At 38.2% G+C, this 24,537-nt stretch overlaps 1 protein-coding gene and 1 long non-coding RNA gene across 8 annotated transcripts in view; one reads left to right on the forward strand and one right to left on the reverse strand.

Annotated features, from left to right (window-relative positions):
• Positions 1-499: 499 nt before the first annotated feature.
• The window catches only part of GRB10 (growth factor receptor bound protein 10), a 142,400-nt gene continuing 118,362 nt past the window's right edge, over positions 500-24,537 (reverse strand). For 4 of the 7 annotated variants that reach the window (XM_085052215.1, XM_085052213.1, XM_085052216.1 and 1 more), the window contains 11 exons: positions 18,894-19,009; positions 16,786-16,860; positions 13,543-13,680; positions 12,902-13,012; positions 11,639-11,737; positions 10,093-10,170; positions 9,277-9,429; positions 8,375-8,441; positions 7,304-7,391; positions 4,504-4,597; positions 500-3,668 (listed from right to left, as the gene is read on the reverse strand). In XM_085052215.1, coding sequence (XP_084908341.1) covers positions 3,522-3,668; positions 4,504-4,597; positions 7,304-7,391; positions 8,375-8,441; positions 9,277-9,429; positions 10,093-10,170; positions 11,639-11,737; positions 12,902-13,012; positions 13,543-13,680; positions 16,786-16,860; positions 18,894-19,009 — 1,166 coding nt within the window. In that variant the 3' untranslated portion in view covers positions 500-3,521. Of the gene's footprint in view, positions 3,669-4,503; positions 4,598-7,303; positions 7,392-8,374; positions 8,442-8,944; positions 9,089-9,276; positions 9,430-10,092; positions 10,171-11,638; positions 11,738-12,901; positions 13,013-13,542; positions 13,681-16,785; positions 16,861-18,893; positions 19,010-24,537 lie in introns of those variants that run through there. The other 3 variants (XM_085052218.1, XM_085052217.1, XR_014850015.1) reach the window with 2 other exon arrangements.
• Positions 21,140-22,706, forward strand: LOC146441695 (uncharacterized). Its single transcript, XR_014850016.1, has 3 exons — positions 21,140-21,419; positions 21,672-21,754; positions 22,577-22,706. It is a non-coding gene; the product is annotated as an uncharacterized LOC146441695 (long non-coding RNA).

Below are 24,537 nucleotides of genomic sequence, written 5' to 3' on the forward strand. Positions count from 1 at the left end.
AAAAATGTATTTTGTGCTGATGGTGCTTTGCCAGCCAAATACTGATAGGCCAGTTGATTACAATGATTACAGGGGTAAATATTTGCTTCCTGGAAGTACTGTTGAAAAGTTTTCTGGTCCAGCAGCTATCAGGCCAATAAAGTGTTTTATGCAGAGTGTGCATTTTCAGTGAGTTATAACTTTATGACCCAAGAGATAGTCGTGGTATGTTGTCTTGATATGATTCTAGCAGCCTTCTCAAACGAATACTGTAAATATCATAACAGAATATCCCCACTAATTTTCCTCAAGCAAAAGGGGTGAACAAGTTTTTTTCTAAATAAAATGCAGTCTGTCTTAATAGGAATATTAAGACAGAACAGCCAGAATAAAGATATCTTGGGGATTGTGTTTTCATACTTCTTAAAAGCTGTTAAACATAAACCACCCAATTAACCTGAATTAAGGCAAGAGATACACAGTGTACTGATATATCCAAAAGATGACATTCATTCCAATATAAAATGAATAGCATTGTATTAACGTTTATTTCTAATTACAAGAAACAGAATATCAGTCCCTTATTTGTACAAAAATACCTGAAAGATTACAATTAGGTTCACAAGCCAAAAAGCTATTTACAGTATGAAGCAAAGCATATTGAATAAAGGTTTTGTCTCTTAAGTTAATACCTTTTGCATTCCCTGAAACTTTAAACTTTATTCCATTTTACAGTCACTAAATCTTGCATTGTGACAATATAATTTACGATAAGCAAGTCTTGCCACTGGAAAGGTGCATTGATTGGTCAAACTGTCAGGTATTTAGTGCAGAAAAGATAAGACAAAACATCTAAACTGAGGCACGTGTTTCTTCAAGATTAATTAACAAATAAAAAGTTTTTTGTACTTTAACACCTATCGTAACATAACTTAACTAGTAACCTCATTACCAAAATGGTTTGGCATTTTCCTTCTCAACATATTCAAGATTGCTACATGAAGTATTTATTTAGAAAATAAAATCACAGGCAAAAAGATAAAAATTCAACAGGCTCCAAAACAACCCTGAGCATCCCCTTTACATTCATGTCATTTAAATACAAAAATAAGAGTCAAATGTCCTTCAGTCCTTGGTATTCTGAGCTGGCAGCCAGCTGAATCTGTTGGAAAACTAAGGTGGTATTGACTGTTTTCCAGCAGAAAGAAGACAAAGCAGTGATCTGCTTAAGTAAGATTGTTGCCACTTTGAAGGTGGTCACTTTCTCAAAACAGCTCACTTTAGCTGGGAAGAGTACAAAATACTAAGTCAACCATCTACATACAAAAATCATGGTTCATAGTCAAACTTTTATTCTCAATTTAAATAAGATGCAAGGTTTTTGTTTTTTTTATAAATATGAAACACTGCAAATACTATCCGCCTACTGGGAAAAATGCATGGTTGTCACTAAGCTATGTAAACAGAAAAACTTAAAACTACAGCATAAATGGTCTTATTAAACTGGTAATGTAGTCAATACAAGTATCTTTTTTCTCCTAATAGGGGCCAAATAGAAGCATGCAAAGTGAAGTCAGACTTAAGTTAGCTTAATTTCAAGGTTTTAAAATACATTGTCTAGAAAGCAGGAACACTCATTTCACTATGTACAATTAAAAAAAAGCAAAACAAAACAAAACAAAACAAAAAAGGCTTCTACTAAAAACAAAATCAAGTTTCTTCATTTTTAGTATCTAGACATTAAATGGAAAAAAAAATACTAAATGTGTTCTGTAAACTAAAATACAGTGTTTCTATACCATTGACATAGTTTAAGCTGATATGGACGACTCAGGCAGGTTATGGTTTGTCTTAAGCTATTCTTAACACTACATGAAGACCTAAAAGTGTAGGATTGGTTTTCCTTCTTTACCCTTTCAGATGGCTAGGATTTCAAACCCAGTGGCAAATATTAAGGATTAACTAGCCTGTGTAAATCGTTTACCATTTTACGAATGCTCTGTTCTGCACTACACTCTGCAAGTTCCCAGGGTGGAATACTTGTCACTGTGGCTAATGGCACCAAGCACTGGGAAGTTACTTCAGTTCAAACAGTTGGTGAAGGAATGGTTGGTTGCAATTGCAGGATCAAGGAGGGACTTGTCTGACTTTAATACTGATTTATCATCAGAAAGAGTTATTGTGTAAACATTAAATAATTCATTTAAACTTTAACAATAAAGTAGTTCTGATGACAAACCAGCACCAGAGCAAGATACATGCTTGTCTGCCACAGGTACTGGCGTGCAGTAGCACACATGACACAGGGATCACCAGTTACCTCGATGGATGATATTGCCAGCAGCTACTTCACAATCAAATATGTTTCTATTCCCAGCATGTTCCTTCTCACCATGTAAACTTTCATGGCCCTACAAAAAGCAGAAGGGGTACAGTTCTTCTTATGCCCTATCCCCAGGAGACCTTTGTGTCGCTGTAGCTTTACTATATCGAAAGAGCTCTTTGAAACAGTCTGAAAATTCAAGGAGCTATAAAGCTAAAAACACTGTTTTTTAAATTTTTTTTTTTTAGTTTTGTCATACTAAGACTACCTGCAGAAGAATCTTCTCACAAAAATGGTGGTTTCAAATACAAGTGTAGTCATTCAGTCCTACTCCATTTAGTAACAGTAAGTTTCCTCAGGAAAACAGTCAAAAGGCTGTAAAAAACAAACCACCACTCCAATAATAAAAATTTGTGCATAGAATCTAATACAGTCTCTGCATGACTGGATGCCACTAATATGCCATCAACATACTACAGCCATAATGCTACAAGTCAACAGTTTTAAGAGTATGTATATTGGTGGTATGTTCTTTTAGAATTGTATCCTCATTGCTTCTTCAAAGACATCTGCAGACATTGAACCTCAGGTCTCCAGAGAAGTATTGAGACGTGAGCGCGCGCGCACACACACACACACACACACACACACATACACACATACACACATACACACGTCTTGATTTTCTTCTAGATCCTTTTAGGCTGAAGCATTCCATACATTTTAGGGTGCAGATTAATACCCAACTCCTGCATGAATTTTAAAAGCCACATCAGCTCCTAATATAGGCTGCATACAATATCCGAAACAAAGTAGGAGTGCAAAAAAAGTGATCAATACAAAAAGTAAACACACTAGTCTTAATTGTCAAGATTATTCCAGGGCAAGAGTTCTTTTCAAAGATTTCTCTTCACACTTGTTCCTGTTAAGTGGCCCAGCCAAGATAGTTTCCAGTTTTGTTTCAAATTTACTCATTGCTTTACAGACCCTCCCCCCATTTTTGGGATGCTGGGACACTCAGCAGCAATCACTCTTAGGTGTTAGACAAACCAGCAATCTTGGTCTGTTGGCACCTGTCGAATCCATCCCTTTCAGAGTCCCAAGGTGCATAATATTTTTTTTTTAACCAACTTACAAATCTGCCAATTCCCCAGTGTCAGCGTTCTCTTACAATTACTCTTCTATCAAATCCAGTCTTCAGTGAGAGTCAGATTTGAGGTCATAAGGCCACTCGGATGCAGTGGTGTTTGAGTTTGCAGGGCAAGACTCCTTTGTTTAGTTGATAGAATTCAACAAGCTGGATTAGATCACTGAATTTGGTGTTCCCATCATCCAGACTGAAAAATATCTGTCCATCATCTTCACACTAGGAAAACAAAACATCCTTTTCAAGTTAGGCTGCGCATGAAGAGATACAAGCGTGGCAAAACGTAGAGAGTACCACCAATGTGTGACATTAATAAATGATGGGCACTTGGATGGCACTTGGCTGCCCAAACAACCCAGTGCTCACAGTTGTGAAACCATGCGCAGCACTAGAAAGAACATACATTAACCCAACTTGTAACATTTTGTTTATAAGAGTGAAAGCTCGTGGGCAGAGAAATTGAATGTTGTATTGACAGCACTGGCATTCATTAGATAAAACAAAAATACCCCAAAAGTATTTGTTAGCTGTTTGTAAAACTGGCTGGCTAAACAAGGGAAGAGGGTTTGGAACAATAAAAAGGTCTACATAATCTTAAATTGTTGGTGCTTTTTTTATCGAGATTAAAATCAAATTGTTTCCCAGCATCTCAATGTAACATTATTTGAAGCTCGACATTTAATTCTGGATAACCTCCAGAATAAAATTTTTCAAAGTTTCTCTAAGTTATTCTATGTTTGCCTAAGTGATGAGACAACAGCTGCTGTTGTTGCCGTCAGTCACAGAGAACAAATTCGGTGCATTACACAGACTTGTACAATGTAGTGACTTACACCAGTTTTCCAGCTGTTAATTAAACATTTGTTAATCAAATGTTAATCAATAATTTTAATCAGACATTTGGCAATTCTAAATATTTGCTAATATACTTGCTAACGGAAACATTCTTGTTAGTTACAGCAGTAACTAATAAGAGGTCTCCTCGGATGTTGGCAAAAGCTTCATGGTTTAAAATTTCAGGTTTTGTTATCAGTAACAAAAATAATCTACTTACCGGCAAGATTTGAAAATGCTTTATTTTTTGATGATGGCATAACGTAAGTACAAATGCCTTTGGATTGCTTTGGCTGTCCCGGAGAAGAAATAATCTAGGAGAGAACATTTTTAAGAACAAATTGAATACCACCATCTCTTTCTTCTCTAATAATCAGAACTACTAAGTAATTTTGTGCCACTGCCAAACTCTTTAGTTGCATTAACAGGCAATTTTGTAACTGGCAATTTGCTTTCTTATTGTACCATGGCTATGCAACATTAACAGATGAAGAAACAAGAAGTGTAAGATACATGACGGTAGTTCTTCCCCTAAGAATGTACCTATGAGGCTTTTTTTTAAGGTTCCCTCTAACTCAGCTTTGCAAAAAACCCACAAAAAACAAACAAAAAAACAACAAAAAAAAAAAACCCCACCAATTAATGATATGTACTCTCACGAAGAAGATGTTATCATTTAATTCTGGAAAAAAATCTGAATTTCTGTAGATGGGAAAATAATATATGGGAATCTGTTCCCACTCTGTGGTATCTTGTATCAGTTCACAGAAATCCAGTGTCAGCAAAATTATGTGTAATTTAAATGGCTGCAGTTGCACAGAAACAGCTCAATACTTTCTTAAAATTACTTACCAGTTAAGTAGCTCCCGTATTATCAAGATGGGGGAAACACACACTGATTTTTCCTATAGAATAGTCATGGTATTTTTCCCTCAGCATCATTGGAAAAAAATATACCTTAGGTCTACACCTACCCACATCATACACTATGTAGCTGTCACTTCTAAGTTGACCCACAAAACTGAAGTCCTACCCCAAATTTAACATCCATACTGGGAAGAGGAGAATAAAAGCTAGTTAAAAACCCCCATGTTTCCTCCCCTTGACATTTATGAACTAAGGAAGCAGATCTTCTCCATGCCACAGGAAACAAGAATATACCTTTGGCACAAAGCTTATAGCACTAATCACTGGTGGATTTGTGAGATGGTTAAGCACAGGACTGGGACAGGCCTCTTGATTGCTGACCACTAAGCCAGGAACACACTTTTCCAAGGCACAGTTGCAAGAACTGCTTGTAGTCTTAAAAACCCAAAAGAATTTACTCCAGCTCCTCAGAACTGATTGAGAAATGTCAGTACCACAAAAATGCACCATCATAACCAGGGTCAGTTCAGTAGGCAGGGACAGGCATGTCTTGCCACCCTCAGAAACCCTGCATGGTATTTGAACCTCCCTTTATAATCCTAGGAAGACCAGATGTGTGGAAAAGAGAAAAGCCTTTATAAATTAGGACCTGTGCCAGGGAGAAAGACCTTACCTACCCTGTGGTTACTGCATTTCATGCAGGTATCTCTCAATTATTTTTCATCTAGCTGTTTCAGATGTATCATAAGCTGGTGGCACAAAGCCAAGTTCTGCACAACTGATGCTGCAACTGTTTACTCAACCTCTGGCAAGCAACCAGCTTCCACACAAACAATGACTACATAGATGCATCCTCAACAAGAGCTTCCAGAGACAGTCAAATATAGCAGCATCAGTTGCTTCTATACATTGTTGAACCTCTTCCATGAACCTTCTTTTGTTCAAGAACACACAGAGCAGGAAAACATAAGCAAGAGTTTTCCACCCTGAAAATCATGATCCTTAGATCTCAGAGCACATGGGTAACATAGTTCTTTTGTCACTGCTGACGGACCTTACTATGGCCTAACTAACCAATCTTCACCTTCCACAGTGAGTGAGCTGATTAGGCGCAAATTTAACACAGCCTCAAACACATGAACACATTCATGAAAACCTCAAGAAGGATGGGCCACCAGATTCCTAAGGCAACAAGTCAAAGTGAGCCCAAGATTATGAGGGTATGTAGTGTGAGAAGACCAGAAACCCAAAAAGTCAGAAGTGCTCCTTTGCCTTCTCAGTTTCTCTTCTCTGTTGGACCTGCTAATCTAAAACCCAGTAGCCTTAGCCTACACAAGACCCCCCAAAAATAAGCAAACACTGCTTGATGAATATATACATGCACTACCATTTCTACTTCCTAATGTATTTTAGTCTTCAGAAAGATTAGTGTTGCTTCTGAATCTGAAAATGCTGAAGAAAGGTTTGAACTTCACTGTCTCCTGCAAAGCCAACATGGATGTTTCTACCTTAACCCTGAGAGCAATGAGGGTAGTGACCCAAAGGCAACCATGCCTTTACCATCCTACAAATAATCAATGCTGAATGGAGCTCAAGCAAATTCTCTTCAATAACCATAACTCCATATAAATAAGGAAAACAGAGATGCTCGGAAGATACTTAAATCTCAACTACAGACATATTAAAGAGTGCTGGAACAGGCACTTCCATTTCTTTGCTCTAGAACAGAAATAGAGAGCAAGCAACATCAGCTGCTCTAATTCATGCAAAAGAGCATGAATGACTGATTAAAAATTTGTGAGCAAATGGTTAGGTACAGCTTTGTCTGAAAAATATATCCTCAATGCAATTTACAAGAATTAACTATTTTCAAATTCTAACATTGTCTAAAACTTGACTGCCTCTGTTGGGAAAAAAAAAAAAAGACTTTAAAGTGTATTCCTAAGATTTGACTTTTCAATTTAGAAGTTAGGATCCACTCCTACAAACAGACACTCTGACTTTTTGGAATCCAGGCAGCTTATAATGGTACTACTCAGCAATCAGGTTACTCAGAAGTGCTCAGAAACCTGTAAACCATTACAGCAGAAGTTGTGCTCTTGTCTATAAAGCATACTGTCAGATAATAAATACTGAGCAACAAGAATACCTACCCATCTACAAGCCCTTGTTGCTTAATAATCCTGTGAGATTCTTCTCTAGAGATTCTGCCGTGAAACCAGTGCTGTGTCCTGTGAATAACTGGAGGAGAGAGGAAAAAGAGGGAGAGGATGGTTAAAAACAGTTACACATGCAACCATTTTTTCCACATACTAATTATTTAAACATTTTAAAAGTGGGTGTAGTTCTCTTATAGAATATAAAGTATCTCACATCAACCTATATAAAAAAAGAATCAATATCAAAAAATGCATCTACTTAATATACAAAGTAGAGAGGCATTATCTCCATGTATTTTCTGATTTGCAGATACACGATTAGGTAAGCAAGAGAAGTCTCTTATAATACTGCCTTCTCATAGCTTCTTGAAAATGTTGGGACTAACAATTCTTAAAACACAATGTGTAAGCTAACAAGTGAGAAATGAGTCTCTCTGACTCTCAAACAAAGAAAAGCACTTTAGTTGGTGCTTTCAAGAGTCAAGTTACCCCCAATTTTTATCTTTATTTCTTTGTTTTTCAAGTGGTATTTTAAAATTCTGTTAACAGAATAGCAAGAGAGAATAGCTGTGTTTCCTCCAAGAAGTCTAGGATATTAATATGAAATTTCCTGTTGTTTTAATAAACTTACAATCTCAAAGAGATGCTCAGGACTTGCATACTTTACATTTTTCAGTTATTATGGAATGAATTGCATTTTGAAAACTCTCATTTCTACTCTTAAAAGATCACTCATTGACTTTTCTTGTCCAAACCAGCAAATTACCTGCTACACTTTTTAAAAAGGAAACATTTATGGAGTGTCTATTTTTACAAAATCTGAGTTTCAAAAGACTAGTCCTAAAGAAAAGGTTGAGTGGGCCACCAAAGGAAAACAAGTTCCTTCTACTGTGTCCCTGTGGGTAAGCATGATAATGACACAGAAGCTACTGATAAACATAAAGTTTGTATTTGACATCAAGGCATTTGTACTATATGGATGCACTCTGTGTCTATATGAAATGTACCTTTTCTTTACCCAGAGAGAGACCTCTGATAGTATGCTCACAAACCATCAGAATTTACCTGTACTCAGTGTGGAAGGATGGAGAGGACTTTGGCTACCCAAGATGTTCATTCTTGTGCTACGTTTCTACAGAGAAAATGAATTACCGTTAAATCCACACTAACGCCTTAGGAGATGAGAATTAGTGCACATGCAATACAGATTTAATTTACAGGGAACTGGGGGCTGGGCAGATTTAATGCAAGGATGAGAAAAAGAAATGCAACTTTGAAGGGGGCTAATCTACAAGCAGCAGCTCATTTCAGTTGGCTTAAAACACAAGCCAGATGTTAATGATGAAAGCTCAGTATCTTAAAAAAACAAAAAAAAAGAAAAAAAAGACAGAAAAAAAGAAAAGTCTGATATGTTTCTGCTCAGGCAAAACACCAGGCACTCAGTAAATCAAGCAGTATTTCCCTCCCGTACATAAAGCACCAGCTAATGCTTCAGTAATGACTCCTTTTCCCTAAAAGACGAGCATGTGGGAAAACTTGTACTGCAGCTGTCTGTCCACAAGACACTATAAACAAGTTACATCAGTTTTCATTGCAAGAGGTCCTGCCTCTTGTATATTCTGCAATTAAACTTACTGGGAGCAAGCCATTAGTCAGAGCCCCAGCCTCTTCCATGTGGGGAAGCATTTAATTTGACATATTCCTCCTCAGAGACTGGTTTTGCAAACTGGCAGTAAAGTTCTGGTGGGTCTGCTTTCCCCCTCAACTTTCCTCTGGACACTAGGGGGACAGAGAAGCAGTGGTAGAAGGTTGTTGTGAATGTGACAGTTTTGCTAAAGATGGATATTGACTTTCAGATCTGCATGCTTGCAGTGTGATTGCTTCAGGTCGGAGCTAAGCTATACTGTGACCAGCACTGCACTAATATCATAGCACACTCTGTGTTTTGGCTCTCAACAGACACTTACTGATTGCAAAAATAGAAAAGAAGAGAAGATAGCTACCCTCCAAGCATGTCCTTCTTCCAAGGCAGCACTCTGTGCTTCAGCAGGATTTTCAATAACTCTTCCTATTTGCCCCGAAAAATCCATTGCTACTAGTGAGTTTTCAGATACACTTCTCTGAAAAGGAATTTTCACTTGTTTCAAAAAACAGGGAAAGAAAAAACCAGCTTGAGAGTTTCATTTCAAACTGTTTTGGTTTCAGAAGACTGTCCAAAGTCCTCCTTCAACAGCACAGAAAATACATCTCATTTTTTTTCTCCTTTCGAAAGATTCACAGACACAAAAATACATGGTTTTTCTTTTTCAACCATAGGGGAGGGAGACGATTCAAAGGCTCAGAATAAAATCTGTTTGCTCAAGTTGCCCACTTGCCCTATTACTATATTCCATTCATTTTCAGGGCCAGTTGGGATCCAAATATAGGATCTTCCCTTTTAGGTAGTTAACAGTCAGCTCTTGGCCCAACATATTTTAGGAAATTTACGTGTTAGTTTTGCCAGACCTAAGCTGTCTTCTGCAGAGACAGCCAGATGTCTCTGTACTGTACATCTCAAAGAGCATGATGTAGCCAAGATTTTTCAATCATGTGGATCATGTAAGCCTAAGATAATGGAGAGCCAACCACAGAAACTGCATTCATGCAAAACATGAACTTTACATTGACTTGCTGCACAATGCTGAATTTACATTTCTTAGCGTAAAATTTTCCACTTTTAAAATGCAAAAGCAAATTTATCTTTTCCAATATCATACATCAGTGAGGTAAAGTTCATTACTTACTACTGGAGTGGAAAAGTGTGGAAGCATGGCTTTTCGCTGCTGGGGAATTCTATAATTCTGATACAGTAGCATTCCATACTGCCAACAGAAATGCAAGGACATTATTATTCAAATATATAACCTAGGAAAAAAACTAGTGATTTCATAATACCACTTACACTGGAGTAAGGTGCCACCACTTTATTGTTTGCCTGACCAGAAGCTGTCCCAAATCTATTTCCATTGAGTAACAGTGATTATCAGGTGACAATCAAACAGTAAATATGCACAAGAAGTTTTATTTAAAATAATACAAGCTTGAGTGATATGCACAGGTAATTTCTGCCACTCTCAGCTACCACAATATTTTCCTTGTAGAATGCAAGCTTTCAGTCGAGGTCAGACACGTATTAATTCCCTTCTTTTTACCCTCTAGAACTTAAAAAAAATCTGCACAAGATATTCAAACTCAGTTTTCATAATGATAAAAAATAAGAATCTTTCTAATTTACTAGCTCTTTCAATAAACTTCACCAGGAAATATCACTTGGTATTTTTCTCATCCTTATAAAAATAAGGTGATTGAATTCCAGTCATGCTCTTGGTTGAACATGATAAATTTTAGCAACACTAGTATCTAGGATGGTAGGAAAACACCTACTCAGTGCCTTCTCTAGAGGCACAGTGCTGAAGTATAGCAACATTGCTTACTGAATGTTCTAACTGAAATGGTTTACACAATTTCTGAAAAGGGTGATATAGAACTATGGAAAGCTAAATGAGACAGTGAATAAAAAGGAGGGTTATGGACACAGCCTTTGGACACAGCCCTAATTTTCACTGACTGTACACCTTTAATCATCTTTCAGTGTGTCAAAAGCAAACTCATTTTTTCCTTAGTATGGTCCACAGAAGAACACAGCAGTTTTCAAGGCAGCAAACTGAGAAAAAGACTTAGAACCAAACCAGAATTTATGCACATTTTCCTATGAAGATCAGGAAGCTCTCTGCTTCAAAGGGCACAAAATAGTCAGCTTTCTCCTCAGTTCCCTCCAGCGTGATTTTGTTTCAAAAAGCAGTGAAGCCTCCTATCATATTTTCAAGAAATTTTATTGTTTTCTCTCAGATATGAGTAACTTTCACCCAGGCATAACGTTACTTATTTTTGTTACTTCTTCTAATAGAAATTCTTTGGAAAAATGAAAAATAAAAAAATTGCAAAAGGCACTCTGTTCTGGTTAACAGAGCCACTTACCATTATCACAACATTTTCTTTAGCTGTATGATAACTTGAGAATACCTCGTTAAGCAGGCTTTTTAATTATTTCACATGTCTGAAATTTGGATCCAAAACTAAAATTATACTCGATTCATATGTGGAAGGAATAGATTTCAGTCCTGTGCTTAAATTCTTAGGTGGGCCAGAACTGCTCGGCATTTTGCTCTTATTCATATTGTTTTGGAGCAGATGATATTTAAGAACACATAGGTAAGTTCTCATGAAAAAGTAACAATTGCCACTTAACTCTACTTGCGCAGCTTTGCACAAGTAGAAGAGATTAGATACCTTGAGGAGTCGAAAGGCAGTCATCCAGCACGTCCTGCTTTGCTCATCTTCAGCGCACAACAACCGCAGTTCCTTAGTTTCATTTCTCACTCTGTTGGGCTTTAAAGTATTAGAGAGAAGTCAGCTACATTCATTAGAAAACCAACAACACTATAAGCTTACTGCAGGGTAAAGGCAGCATTAGTATAAAGAACTAGCCAGAAAAAGCTCCCACCACACTGAATTAAAGCTCAGGAGAGGCTGAGCATGCTTTGAAAGAAATCACTTTCTCAGCTGGGTCCAACAAGATAAATGATGGTGCCTCCTGACTTTGAGAAGTTTGGCTCGATGATCCTTGCAGGCCTCTTCCAACCCAGGATATTCTATAATTCTATGATTTGAAGTAACCTGCAGTCTTAGGTTATAGGAACAAGGCGCTCCGGCCATGTTAAAATCAGACCCAGGCACTTAGTTTTGTTCGTTTTGGTAGTTGGAGGGTTTTTTTCCAAATCTGTGAGAAGTTTTATAAACCCCCATTTTGAGATGGAGGATGTAAATTTCCATAACTGAGGGTAACTGAAAGTTTGCTTCCATCAGTTCAGGATCCGTCCTGCAGCCAATGTCTTTAATGCAAACACTTGTTACCTAGCTCTGGAACAGCTGCTAGGAAGGAAACTACTTCACTGCTGTCATAAAACCAGCTCCCAGCCTTATTTTCTTTTCAGAAAATTACATTTCAAAGCTTTGAAATACTTTCCAAATAAATCTTCCAGCACAATGGTTTTAAAAATCTTCAAAGGCAACTGGTAATTCTTATATTCATTTTTCCAACACGGTCTTCCTCTTTAAATAAAGGCAAACCTCTGGCCCACAGTAATGGTAAAGCTACACTCCATCAGAGCTTAATCCTTTGCTGCTATATAGTTTTGGTGCTTGCTGTCCACAGAAATTTTTCTATTTGATTAGAGAACTCGGAAAAAGCTTTCATCTGTGAGGTGAACCAAGGCCACCCCACAAGCACACCATGCTTCAGCACCGAGCTGCTCTTGCACAAAAATTTCCCAAACCAAAGGAGCACCAGATAAAGTGTTAAAAGTGTCACATAAAATGATGACAAGATTCACAGGACATGCCTGCCAAATGAAAGATGTTAAAGATCAAGTCCTCGTGACAGAAAAGGCTTGCAAGAGTTTTACATACAAATCCCGTTTAGCTGGGGGTTGGGGTGACTCTGAGCTACCGACACCGTCTGGAACTTCAGAAGAACTCAGTAAGAAGATTTACCTTTATACAAAATCCATACTCTGCAGGGGCATTGTACAGCTTCTTGCCTGCTATCAACGAGAAGATATTGCTGTCTTCTAGGTCAGCCAACAACTGCAAATGTCGTGGCTCCTGGGGAAACAACGTGTTTTAGCACAGGTAAGTGAAAGGTTTTGGAAGATGTTGCGCAAGCTCTGCAGTCTCTCCAGCCCAGCCTCCAACAGAGGGCAGTGCATGAACACTGCTCCTCTCCCAGGCAGCCTCGAGTGGACGGCACACACCCCTTAGATATCAGCCTACCAGCACAAGGTGCTTGGTACAGGAACCTCACAAAATACTTAGGCAAACTCATCACATTAAAAATGGCCTGGCCTATTACATTGCTCTAGAGAAATCTGAAGGTTAGCACAACTTTAGTGGCCACAATGATGTTGCCTGGCTGGTTTGTTTTTATTTTATTTTATAATGAAACTCTATGGCTGTGTTCATGCATCAGGAGCCCAGGGCTTGACTGTCATTTGATCATGCCTTACTTATCCTTTTCTGTAGAGTGAAAAAAGGGAACACTGTGGACATTTTTAAAAAACAGCAAAAAATACTCACTGTAAAAGCAGAAAATGCTTTCACATGCTAGTACTGTGCAGCTTCTTTTTTAATCTTACCTTTGAAGTTCCTTTTGTAGAACAATAAAGTCCTGATCTCCTCAAACACATAAACAGTTTCTTCCATGATTTCCTACCCAGCTCTTTCACATGCAAGAAACCTTGGATTTCAGGGCAGCTACTGGAGTTTAAAAAGTTCTGTTGGAGAGGAAAATGTAGATAAACATTGTATCCTATGGATGATTAAAAAAATTGTCACTGTATTTGCAGAACACACAAGAACATGGCAAATCACTTTGCTGACTTGAAGCACAGTTTCACACTAGGCTTAAACTGACCTAGATATTTGATCTGATTTATGGCCAAAATGGATATTCCTGCTCTTCCCATTGCGTCTACCTGGCCACCTCCTCCTGCCACTGACACCTTCCTATTCTCTGCATCAAGACTTAAATCCCAAAAAAGCTATTGCTTCTCCGTATCCCTATTTGTCTTGCACTTGGCCTGAGGGAGAGAAAGTAAGCTTAATAATGCTTAAAATAATACCTTGTCACAGCAGTTCAGGCAAATTGTCTAACTTGGAAACATTGGCCAAAATCTCCATCTTTATTCTGAAGTTTTTGAAAGGGAAGAGCCTATTTCAGGATTTCAAGTTGTCCCAAGACAAGAGGTATAACAGACAACACAGTATTTAACTGAAAATGAAATGTAGAGCAGTCAAGTAACTGCCAGCAATTATACCAGACTTCACGATTTGGAAGCATTTAAGTTCCTGTCATAAGTAGAGGGACCAGAAATACAGAATAATTTGATTTGTGATATATCACAGGAAAGAGGCATTAATTATGGTAGGAGAACTGATGGATTGCTCCCTTACTACAACAGGACAGATTTTTAAATGACAGAGGACTTGATCAGTAAGTTAAATGCCAAATTAATATATGCAACAAGTATGAAAAAAATGCATAAACCCCATTGGCCTAGATGTCTCTGCAATTCTTCAAAGTTGTGTTTTTATATTATTTGGTGGACAATGTCCACAGGAAACACAACCAAAAACAGTTCCATATGTCAGAATTCTTACTTCCATTAAACCCATATTTTTTTTCCCAGTCCTCCTCCTCATCTCATCTAACAGAATGGGACAGAACAATCAATTTTCCTGGTATTTGTACTATGAATTCACTTCTCAGCTGTGAAACGGAAAGACCAAAAGAAGAATAGATTCTTCCTGTCCAGTCAGCTAAAACAAAAGTAAACTAAGATGGCAAGCTTTTTTGCATGTCTGAGCCAGGTTGAGACTAGGGAAAACAGATCCCACTGATTTTAATGCTATTGTCATGACTAAAAATACTAGCTCTTAATGCAGTATATGATATCATGAGATGATATTTAATATTTTTCCCTGTTATGTGTGTAGTTAAAGCCGTAAAGAAAGCAGAATTTCTCAGTGTTTAAGGTGGCCTCAGATACAACATGCTTAGTGACTAGTAGGCTGCAGGAGGTTTACCTTCAAAAAATTACAACTGCCACTGTAATTCTGAAAAATGATTGTGTGTTTTTTAAAAGAAAAGCAGCATTTAATAGAAATACTTTAACAAAGATAGTATTTTTAATGGTTGAACAATGAACTAGAGAGAATATAGTCACCATCCTTCCCCCACCCTCTTGTGTTGCTAACCTCCACGCCTTATGCTTCTCCAGGACTTTCCAAGCCTTCCCCGAAGCAAACTCTCATACCTCACGGGGTTGTAAGGTTTTCCATTTGCTACTACTATTTAAGTTACACTCAAAATTTTTTCATCTTCAAGAACATCTTGCCCTTTTGGGGAGTCCTGCTACTTGTATTAACAAGGAACCTAAATTCTCCACTTAAAACTACAGGAAAAAGGGTCCAAGGTGTGAAGACCTCTCCTCCTACCAGTCTGTGGCAATGCCAGTCCACGCCAGTTTTGGTTCCTGATTACAACCTCATTGCACATGACTTTCATTTGTAATTCCAGAAATTGGCTTGATTTTTTTTTTCTTTTTTCCAAGCTGAAAGTAGATGCTAATGTTTTAAATTCTTCTCTCAGTGAAGGTGGAACCAGAATTTAATGGACTTTGATATGGTTATGGGACAAAATGAATGCACTGGTTCAAAAGTCAGTGGAAACTTGTCAACTTTAAACAGAGAGTCAGTGCATATTTGCAAACCATGCAAAATGACAGAAATCAAACCAAAATCAGTTATTTGTATGTATATATTCTTCACATATTTGTGCTTCTTCTTTACAACTTGCCCGTTATTCATGGCACTGTCTTCCAGGCATCATGGTCTTATATTCTTAGTACAGTACTCTTTTAATAAACTGTGTTTTAATTTGCCTCCAGAGCTGAGTGTCCACAGTTTGAGAAAACAAATGAAATGTAAAGGATTTAGACTGTGGGGCTTAGATTGGAGTGCTAAAATTGAGAGATTTAAGTGAGTCAGTGACTGATCAGAGAGGTAGCCCACCCTTCAGACCATCCTTGAAGGCCAACCAACTGTGCCAACACCACGGTTCCTTTATGAGCAAGCAAGAAACTCTACAGTGACGCCAAAACTTCAACGTAAATGCAGCACACATGCCACCACCACGCAGATTGCACAACTCTACCAATGCATATGCATAAAGAACACACTCCTGTAATTTGACCTGGGGAGGTTTAAATGGGATTACTTTGCAAATACTGTATACAAATTTCTACTTGCACTAACTTCTTAGGGCATTATTTTTCTATACAAATGAGCAGCTAGTTGGCTGAACCATGGGGAAGTTGGTCCTTACTGTTAATTCTTGCCAGGCACAAATATAGGACACAAAATGCAAAAGCAAAACCTCTCATCATCTCAAACTCATCTTCTAATATCCACTTGCATTTTTACACTTTCTCCTGTGCTATGATGTGGAGTATAGAAAAGTACTTCTGTTCTGCTTTTTATAAAAGGCATATTTGTTTTTCTAGAAATATATTTGCCAAGACTGTTTAGGAGTAACGTTAGGTGGCCAAACCAGATACCCACAGAGCAAGTTGAGTATTAATGGAACAAATATGTATGACCATAGCTATGAATACTTAGTGTTTACAATTTACACCTCAATGCCACTGGGTAAGATCTTTGTCAGATATTTTCAACATTAGCCCCATGTGCTAAATCACTACACTGGTCTTTCTCAGACCAACTATCTTCCAGACCTTTGAATTCCCTTCCTTTCTTTCTCTCAACCCTTCTCCACCAGCTCCAAAACTTTCTTTATCCATACCGATAATTTACAGTACCTGCAAAAGCTGTGACTGTGGGATACTGCCATTCGTTTGCTGGCACCAGGCAACCATTTGTTCTGGAAAGAAATTCTAGACACAAAAAGAAGACATTGGAAGTCACATTATATTTGAACACTCTTACAGAGAACTAGTGACATTTTCTTCCAGTCATTAATTCTTTGGAACTATCACTATGAAATCAATTTGGAGATCCCCTGACACAGAAAGGAATACTAGGGCTTTTCAAGTGCAGTTCTTCCCTTCCTTCTGCTCACCAGATGCCCATGCAGACAGATTGTGGGTTTTTAAAATATCTGATATGCAGTATTTCGTAAGTGCATTTTCTCATCACTTCCTCTTCTACTGAGGGCTTTTGGGGATCTCTAACAGCCTCTACTTTCCTGGGAAGGAAAGGAAGGAAAGGATGAATGGTCCTGCAAGTTGAGTATGCAGTGACTCCTTGCTTATTGCATCAATGACTTCACTTCAGATTTTTCCTCCAGTTCCCCTTTTATCTGCTGTGTTTTAAAATTCTTGGATAATTTGGTACACTGAATTTACTATACACAGAGATGACATGAAATCATTCTAGAAGTTTTTAAACATTATTTGAAGCATGGAGACATACAGAAATGCCTGAAATAAAACAATGACTGATTATAACAAAATGAATCACAACAAAAACATTCCGAGTTTAGAACATTTGTCAGTCTTCAGGCAATATAAATTTCAGTCTCTAGGACATAAAGAGAAGGGCTGAAGAGGAATCACCCTTCTGCCAGGTAAGTTGCACAATGAGTTATGAAAGCTAACATTTACCAGCCTCTCTTGAGTAGAAACAGTGCCATATGGCAATAGCTAATGCAACGGATAGGGAGCCTTCGCATTCTTACACCAAAAGAATGATTTATTCTGTGATTGCAGGAGCCTGGGACTGAATGCCAAGCATTCCAGGTTTCACTCCCATGCTCTGTTATTAATTAAAATATACCACATGAAACCAATGTGCTAGCTCCTATGATACCAAAACTTCTGTACAACGCTCAGATGTTCATAGGTTATCAGATGGTGAGATCAACAGAAGTGAAAAGCTAGGAATACTCCATGTACAGAAACGTTTCACAGAGTAAGTCAAGGCACAGACTGAATCAAGCACCGGCAGATGACAAATGTACAAGCAAGCACATGTGCAAGGATGCAACAACTGTGCACTTGCATCTTGGAGGAAAGGACTGAATTTATCACCTGCAGTTCCTTCAGCAATGAGTTTAAATGTGACCTCATGTATCTTTTTTTCTTCTCACACCACAAATGCCTGACTGACCCAAAATATGTTTTTACCTAATCACCTCTGTATTACCCTTCCTCAGCTATGCTGATGGGTTGCACAAGTTGACATTGGTTTATAGCAAAATTCTGCTCCAACATAATTGTTTAGATAAAATGTGAAAAATCACCCCCAGATAAGCAGTTACACAGTAACCAACTTAAAATGACAGCATTCAAAGGATCTCACAAATCCAGGAATAGGTATAGCTATGGCATACAGTACTTTTCAAGCATGGATATATATGAGGACATAGAGAGGGCAAGCTACTATGATCAGTAAAGAAGGCAGAGCACACTAGTAAAGCACAGCCACAGATGAAACAATGTTCAATATATGTAACAATAAACTGGAAATTCCTCATATGAGGTAAATGCTTAAGGGGTTACCCAGATGGGTTTTGGTGTTTTGTTAATTATTACTGTCAGAAATTAAAAGGTTTGGATACTGCGTGTTGTGTGATCAATTCGCTTCAAATCAAGTAACTTTGAAGATAATGAGTAAATTGCACTTCGGTTTTTCTTAAACCAATGAAGATTTCCCTGTCTTGGTCACTCTCCAACATTAACAACACACATTTTGAAACAAGTATATTTGGTAACTTGAAAACACTTGAGATTTTTAGGCTGGGAGGACAGTACAAGGAATTTAAACATTGGTTAAAATTTCTTTGGAAATAATTTTGTTAGTTGGTTGCCTATTTTTTTTATAATAGATGTTTAAGACATAACAGTGCCCAGCAATGTTATTGCAATCCACCCCTCTGTGGTGTAAACAACTAAGTAATGAGACTCACCATGGGATTTTTGAAAAATTCGTATTTTGCGTAATTCTTCCTGAACAAAAATTTACTTTCACTTCCCATTGTCGACTCAACTTGAACTATGAGCTCATGATCTTCCAAGCACCTCTCTGTGGAAAAAGAAAATGATGTTAACACACAGCCAACCAGCAGAAGTAACGAGACCAACTAAGAACAGAAGTAAAACATCCCAGTGTAATTCCATTACCTTTTAAGAAACTGGCAAAACACATTCTAGCTTTCAAACCATGCTGCCATGAGGCAATACTTTACTTCATAATATATTACAAAGTTTAACATCGTATGGTAGTATTCTTCAAGGAATTCAATTCCTATGTCAGGGCTTCCTAAGCACAGACTTTTGAGAAAGGAATAGATTTTTTTGTGTGCAGTAGCTACAATAGTACAGGCAAACCTCTTTTCTTTTGGCATCGCTTGTGTGCTGTGGAACTGGCAAGGTGGACATGTTTAAGGGGGAAAAAAGTTACAGAAAGGCCACTATTAGGTCTTGAACTACCACAGAAATACAGTGCTGTATTTGATCACACTCTATAAAACCAGTTCATTTCAAGGTGAACTTCAGGCCTTTATTGTAGATGCTAGACAATGGGGTTTATTATGAAAGAGGTCACAGGATCTACTTTACAGGAATACTGACAGAGACAAATGTTTTGTACACATGACAGGGCAATTTTCTGCTCTAGATTTGGTTACAAGGTAACTCCCCATAACCACCACTTCTCTGGTCAAAAGAATGGCAAAGCAAAGCATGAACAGATAGCTTAACAAACCCAATTCACTGAAAGTAGTAACTCGAAAGAAGGCAACTGGCTAAGTGTGCACTACTTAATGAACTTATTATCTTGACAAGTCTTCAGAACTTTCTGAGAAAGTATTTAGCTATTTTCCAAAAGTTTTAACTAGTCAGTACTTTCGTGCCTTATATAATACAATATATAAAAACGAGGTCAAACAAAACATAGTTTTTTCAAAGCTTTAAACAAAAAGCCTGTGATCTGCTGATCAAGGAAGTTTGGAGGGTCCCTTCCCCACTTCGTGTTTCTGCAATCCTTGTATTCCTACAGTAAGAAATACAAGGGTGCCACCCAAGCCCTCCTGGGCTGTTTTAGCATAGAAAGCAAGCAGTCATTGGCATCTAAGAAAGAACAACCTCTTGAATATCACTTGAATGACTGAGCTCAGCAGATTAATGTATGTTCTTTGATTGAAAATTTAACCTATGACTGAATGATCCCATCATCTTTTTCACCTGCCCTTAGGTTGTCAGTCATCACCAGCTCATTGATGACTTCAGCGTTCACTGTGCATTTGTGATGTCCAGCCTTGCTGTGGATTGTGTTTTCAAAGGGGTTAACGTTGAATAACTTCCATAGTGGGCTGCTGTCAAAAAAAAGAGCTGCTTCTGAGGGCATCAGGCACAACACCACTTTTAAGGGATAGTTCTTTGACTACTGTGCACAACAATAGTGCTGTTGGTGGCTGTTACTAAAGGACATTTTGCACCACTTCAGCACTCATCACCTAAACCTACACATTATCTAGGGGCTTTGCAGATAAAGTTTCAGGTATTGCTGATCTGTTGCTTGGTTTTAAGCAACCGGTGAAGTCAAATCTCCTCCACATTGTAATGGGGACTGTGGGCCTGTGAGGGTGAAGGGCATATTTTTTAAATTATACTTCCTCCAAAAAACATGTAATTACATTAGCATGAAGCTTCATCACAGTATGAACCCTGAGAGACTACCCTGAAAGACTACATGTCCTGTTATTGTCTGCTTCTGCCACCACTCAAAGTTGTGGTCTTTGCATTCCTAACACACTGAAAATTGCTCATCAGGGACAAACTGTTTATTCTGTTCTGAGGAAATGAAATATAGATAAACATTTGTCAGTTGGTTTTGTATGTCAGTGTTTGCTTTGTGCAAATATACCCAGAGCCTAAGAAATCTAAGTTTCTTCTATGCTTTAGACAACTGACCTAGATGTATTCTGTTATTAAATCAAGACCCTTTTGAGATTCTGTGGTGATACTCCCACTGATTTAATATTTATATTTTCATTTTGATGGTCAAAGCCATCTTGGAGGAAAGGTGCAGCATTTCATAGCACGTGCACGTAAAAAAAGGAAGCTAGTCCTGGTCAGTTTGCTATTACTTCATAGAAGTTGTACACTTGGGAAGCCCTTGGTAATTTGCACTTGGTTGGTACAAACGGGATGAACTTGACACGCTAGCAACTCAGCCTCAGCCCTGCTTTGAGCTTCCTGCTAGAAAACTAGAAGCACAGATGTCAGCTCAGCCTGTTGAGCTCAGTTCAATGAGTCAGTCTGTCTTCAAGTGGCATTGCTGTTGAAGTGACCAGAAAAGTGTCCTTTCAGTTTACCTGATAGGCCCTGCTAACTCTCCTCTACAACACTTCCTGGAACAGTTTCCCCCCACCCCACCCAAGTTGCTCCATATTATTATCAGAACTTCTACAGAACTACCGCAGTGATACAAGGTGGGAAAAGGAGTTGAATTCCATCATGAACAACTCACAGGCATGACCCAAAATTCCCAACTAGAGAATCACTACAAATGACAGGTGGATCCCTGTATGAAATAGCCCACCCTGGTTTTCCATCTTAGCATGCGCTATGTTTAACTGTTCCCCATTTCATTCATTCATATTAAGGGAAATCAATGCAGGTAAACAAGAAAATCTATGTACAATACTGCAGCAATGCTTTCTTCTAACCTTCATGTATTTCAGAGCCCTGCTATGTTCTTTCCTGCTTCAAATGTATTTAGTAAGATGTGCAGTCAATTCTGGAGCTGGAAAAATGAAGTTTGTAGGTAGGGATTCTTTCAGTGTCCAGACACATACTATCATGCGAATGGAATGTCTTCACCATTATTTTTTCTTCTAATGTCCAATACAGAGATCTCTGTCCCCATCTTAAACTGATGACAGTTAAGTATGGAGAATATAGGGAGAATACCACATTTTATGAACACGTTAGGTGTACTTATAGTAGCAAATGAAATAATGGGACCAATTCAAGTTTCATAGACTCCTTTAATCTTGACCACAACATGCTTTAGATATTAGTGGTACAGTGCAGCAGGAACCACTTTCAAATGTCAAATCAAAAAAGTCTGATGGCAAATTGTCACACCACTGCCTCCAGTGAGAACACAAATATTCTGTGCAGTCCAATAGCTATTAAAAGTTATGTGCGAGCACGCATGTTGCTTGGAATAGACTTGGCTATGTGTGCAAAGTAAATGGTCAGGTGAGGCTTCCTTACAAAGTAGGACCTAGCAGACCAATGCAATGATAAATATGCAGCTGGCTTCAAAAATTTGATCATGTCCTCAGTCTGCCCAATAGTAAAAATGAGGAACTGGTTTCTGCAAACGGAGCTTTTTTGGAAAGTACTATTGGGCAAAATGAGGGGAGGAAAAAAAAAAGATGGTGAACTAAATGAAAGAACTCCTCTCTTTTGGTGGGCTTCAAGACTACCACCTACAGCATCAAGTCAGCAAGGATGTATTGTGTAAGAAATAATGTTTTCTGGAAACACAGGATTCTGACTGCTCTTAAACCATATTTCTTTTCACACTCAGTATTTATTCACCATTGTTTCATACTTACACTAGCAATCTTCTATCTAGAGGAACAAATATGCAACATCAGACACCTGATGATAACTTCACCCAGTCTGCAGACAGATTACTACCTTGATCTGACAGTCTCCAAAATAAAAGAAAGCATTTAAACTACAGAGAAACTAGAAATAAGCAGCCAAATAATAAAAAATTCAAACTGCAAGCAAAACTGCTGGAAGCATGGAAGTTGGTATTTAGTTTATTGAGTATGTCATAGTGTATACTTTAAGCCCCAAATTCAAGAAACTGTGTGATGTTGTCTCCTGTTAAATGAACTCATTTATTCTCTGTTCTTTCCTCATCCTTTAAACTATGTAAAATCTGTATAATTACATTTTTTTGATTCTTTAAATATTTTTCCTTTGTCTGTTGGCTTTACACCCCCCAAAAGCTGCATTACTTCTCACACAGATCTACTGTGTGGCCTACAGGGGAAAGCCCTGGAGCAGTCCTCATGGAATAAAGTTAGGTAGCTGCTGAAGTCCCAACCTGCACACCCTGCTTCTCTGGGGGCCCGCTTTGTGCCTCAGTGTGAAACAGAGGTCCAAGGCAGGCAGGTCCCCATGTATATAAATGCAACCCGATAAGTATCTTGCTCTTTTCCCATCATTGTTAATTACCAAGTTATTTGTGTGTAAACAGAAGCTTTTGATTTCCTAATCAGCCTCCTGCCCGATTCATTCAGAGATGTCACACACCAGAGTTTGACAGCACAATTAGTCACCATGGAAGCTATTGTGATGTCACAAACACTGAATTGTGGCATCACTGAATGAATCTGGCAGGAGAAGGATGTTGGTTACAAAGGAGAAGGCTTCTGTTTACACAATACCTTGGTAATCAGCAATGATGGGAAAGAGAATATAGAAAAAGAGAGCCTGGTAGTTTAATGAGCATTGATAAAACTGAAAATTTGTAAAGGTTTTTAGTAGCGTATGTCGGATATTAAGCTACAGAGATAAAGATTCTGTAATTTATACCTTAATTCTTCACCTCATCCTGTGTCCTCAGAACTGAAAGTATATCAGGGACATAGACCAATGAATGTTTCATCTTAATTTTTTCATGCATTTCCACATTAGGAGAGATAATAAAACCACTAAATAATCAGGACATCCTATGTGTTTGGGGTTTTTTTAAGTGTTAGTCTGCAGAGCAGTGAATTTATTAGTGTTTAACAGTATTGGTTTAGGGCATCACATTTCCTGCAAATCATCTCCTTTTTTATTCGTAAGGGTTCTGAATTACATTTTTAGACATAAACCCCCTCTGTTAGCTACAGATAGCATTCACAATTCCAGTGCTGGCGATTGCAGCTTATGATTTGTCTTCCTCTGTTTTCTAGAAAAAACATTCCCCTTGAAGTATATCGACTAATACTCCAAATGCTACACTTTCTAAAGCATTATTGTATGCTACAGAGAATTATAGATAGCATTATCTGAGCGATATGCTGTTGCAAGCTGCGCAGCAGAACCCTGCAACTAATCAGTGCCACAAAATAACAGGAAAAGCAAGACTGAATAACATGAGATCCTTTCAGGTACTGTAATTAAACCAATTCACGGTGTTATTTAATTCCCCACTGTTCTTCCTCTTGCTGCCTTCTTGAAACTGTAACCATGACACCTTAATTCCAATCAGGTGGAAGAGCTGCTGCCTGGAGAGCAGATACCACCGCTGGTCCAGAAATTGCCAATGGATTTGCGGGTGGTGCCACCATTTTTTTCCCTGCCTGAAGTCAAGTTTAGCCAACCCCCTCCCCCACCTCAGCATGTCTAGCTTTCATAAGCATTACTGTAGGTATGTAAGGCTGAGTCTGTTCACCCAGGTCTCCCAGCTGGTGATGAGCTGAGCTGTTTCACAGGACCGTACTCTAAGGATCAAGCTTAATTTGCCTAAGCTGTTTATTTGCAATAGCTTCAGACACAGCAAGGTAGCAACAGAGCGCTAGCGTGAAGATTAGA

This window comes from Lichenostomus cassidix, chromosome 2 (assembly GCF_008360975.1).
Source record: "Lichenostomus cassidix isolate B80296 chromosome 2, HeHo_3.0, whole genome shotgun sequence".
Taxonomy (NCBI): Eukaryota; Metazoa; Chordata; class Aves; order Passeriformes; family Meliphagidae; genus Lichenostomus; species Lichenostomus cassidix.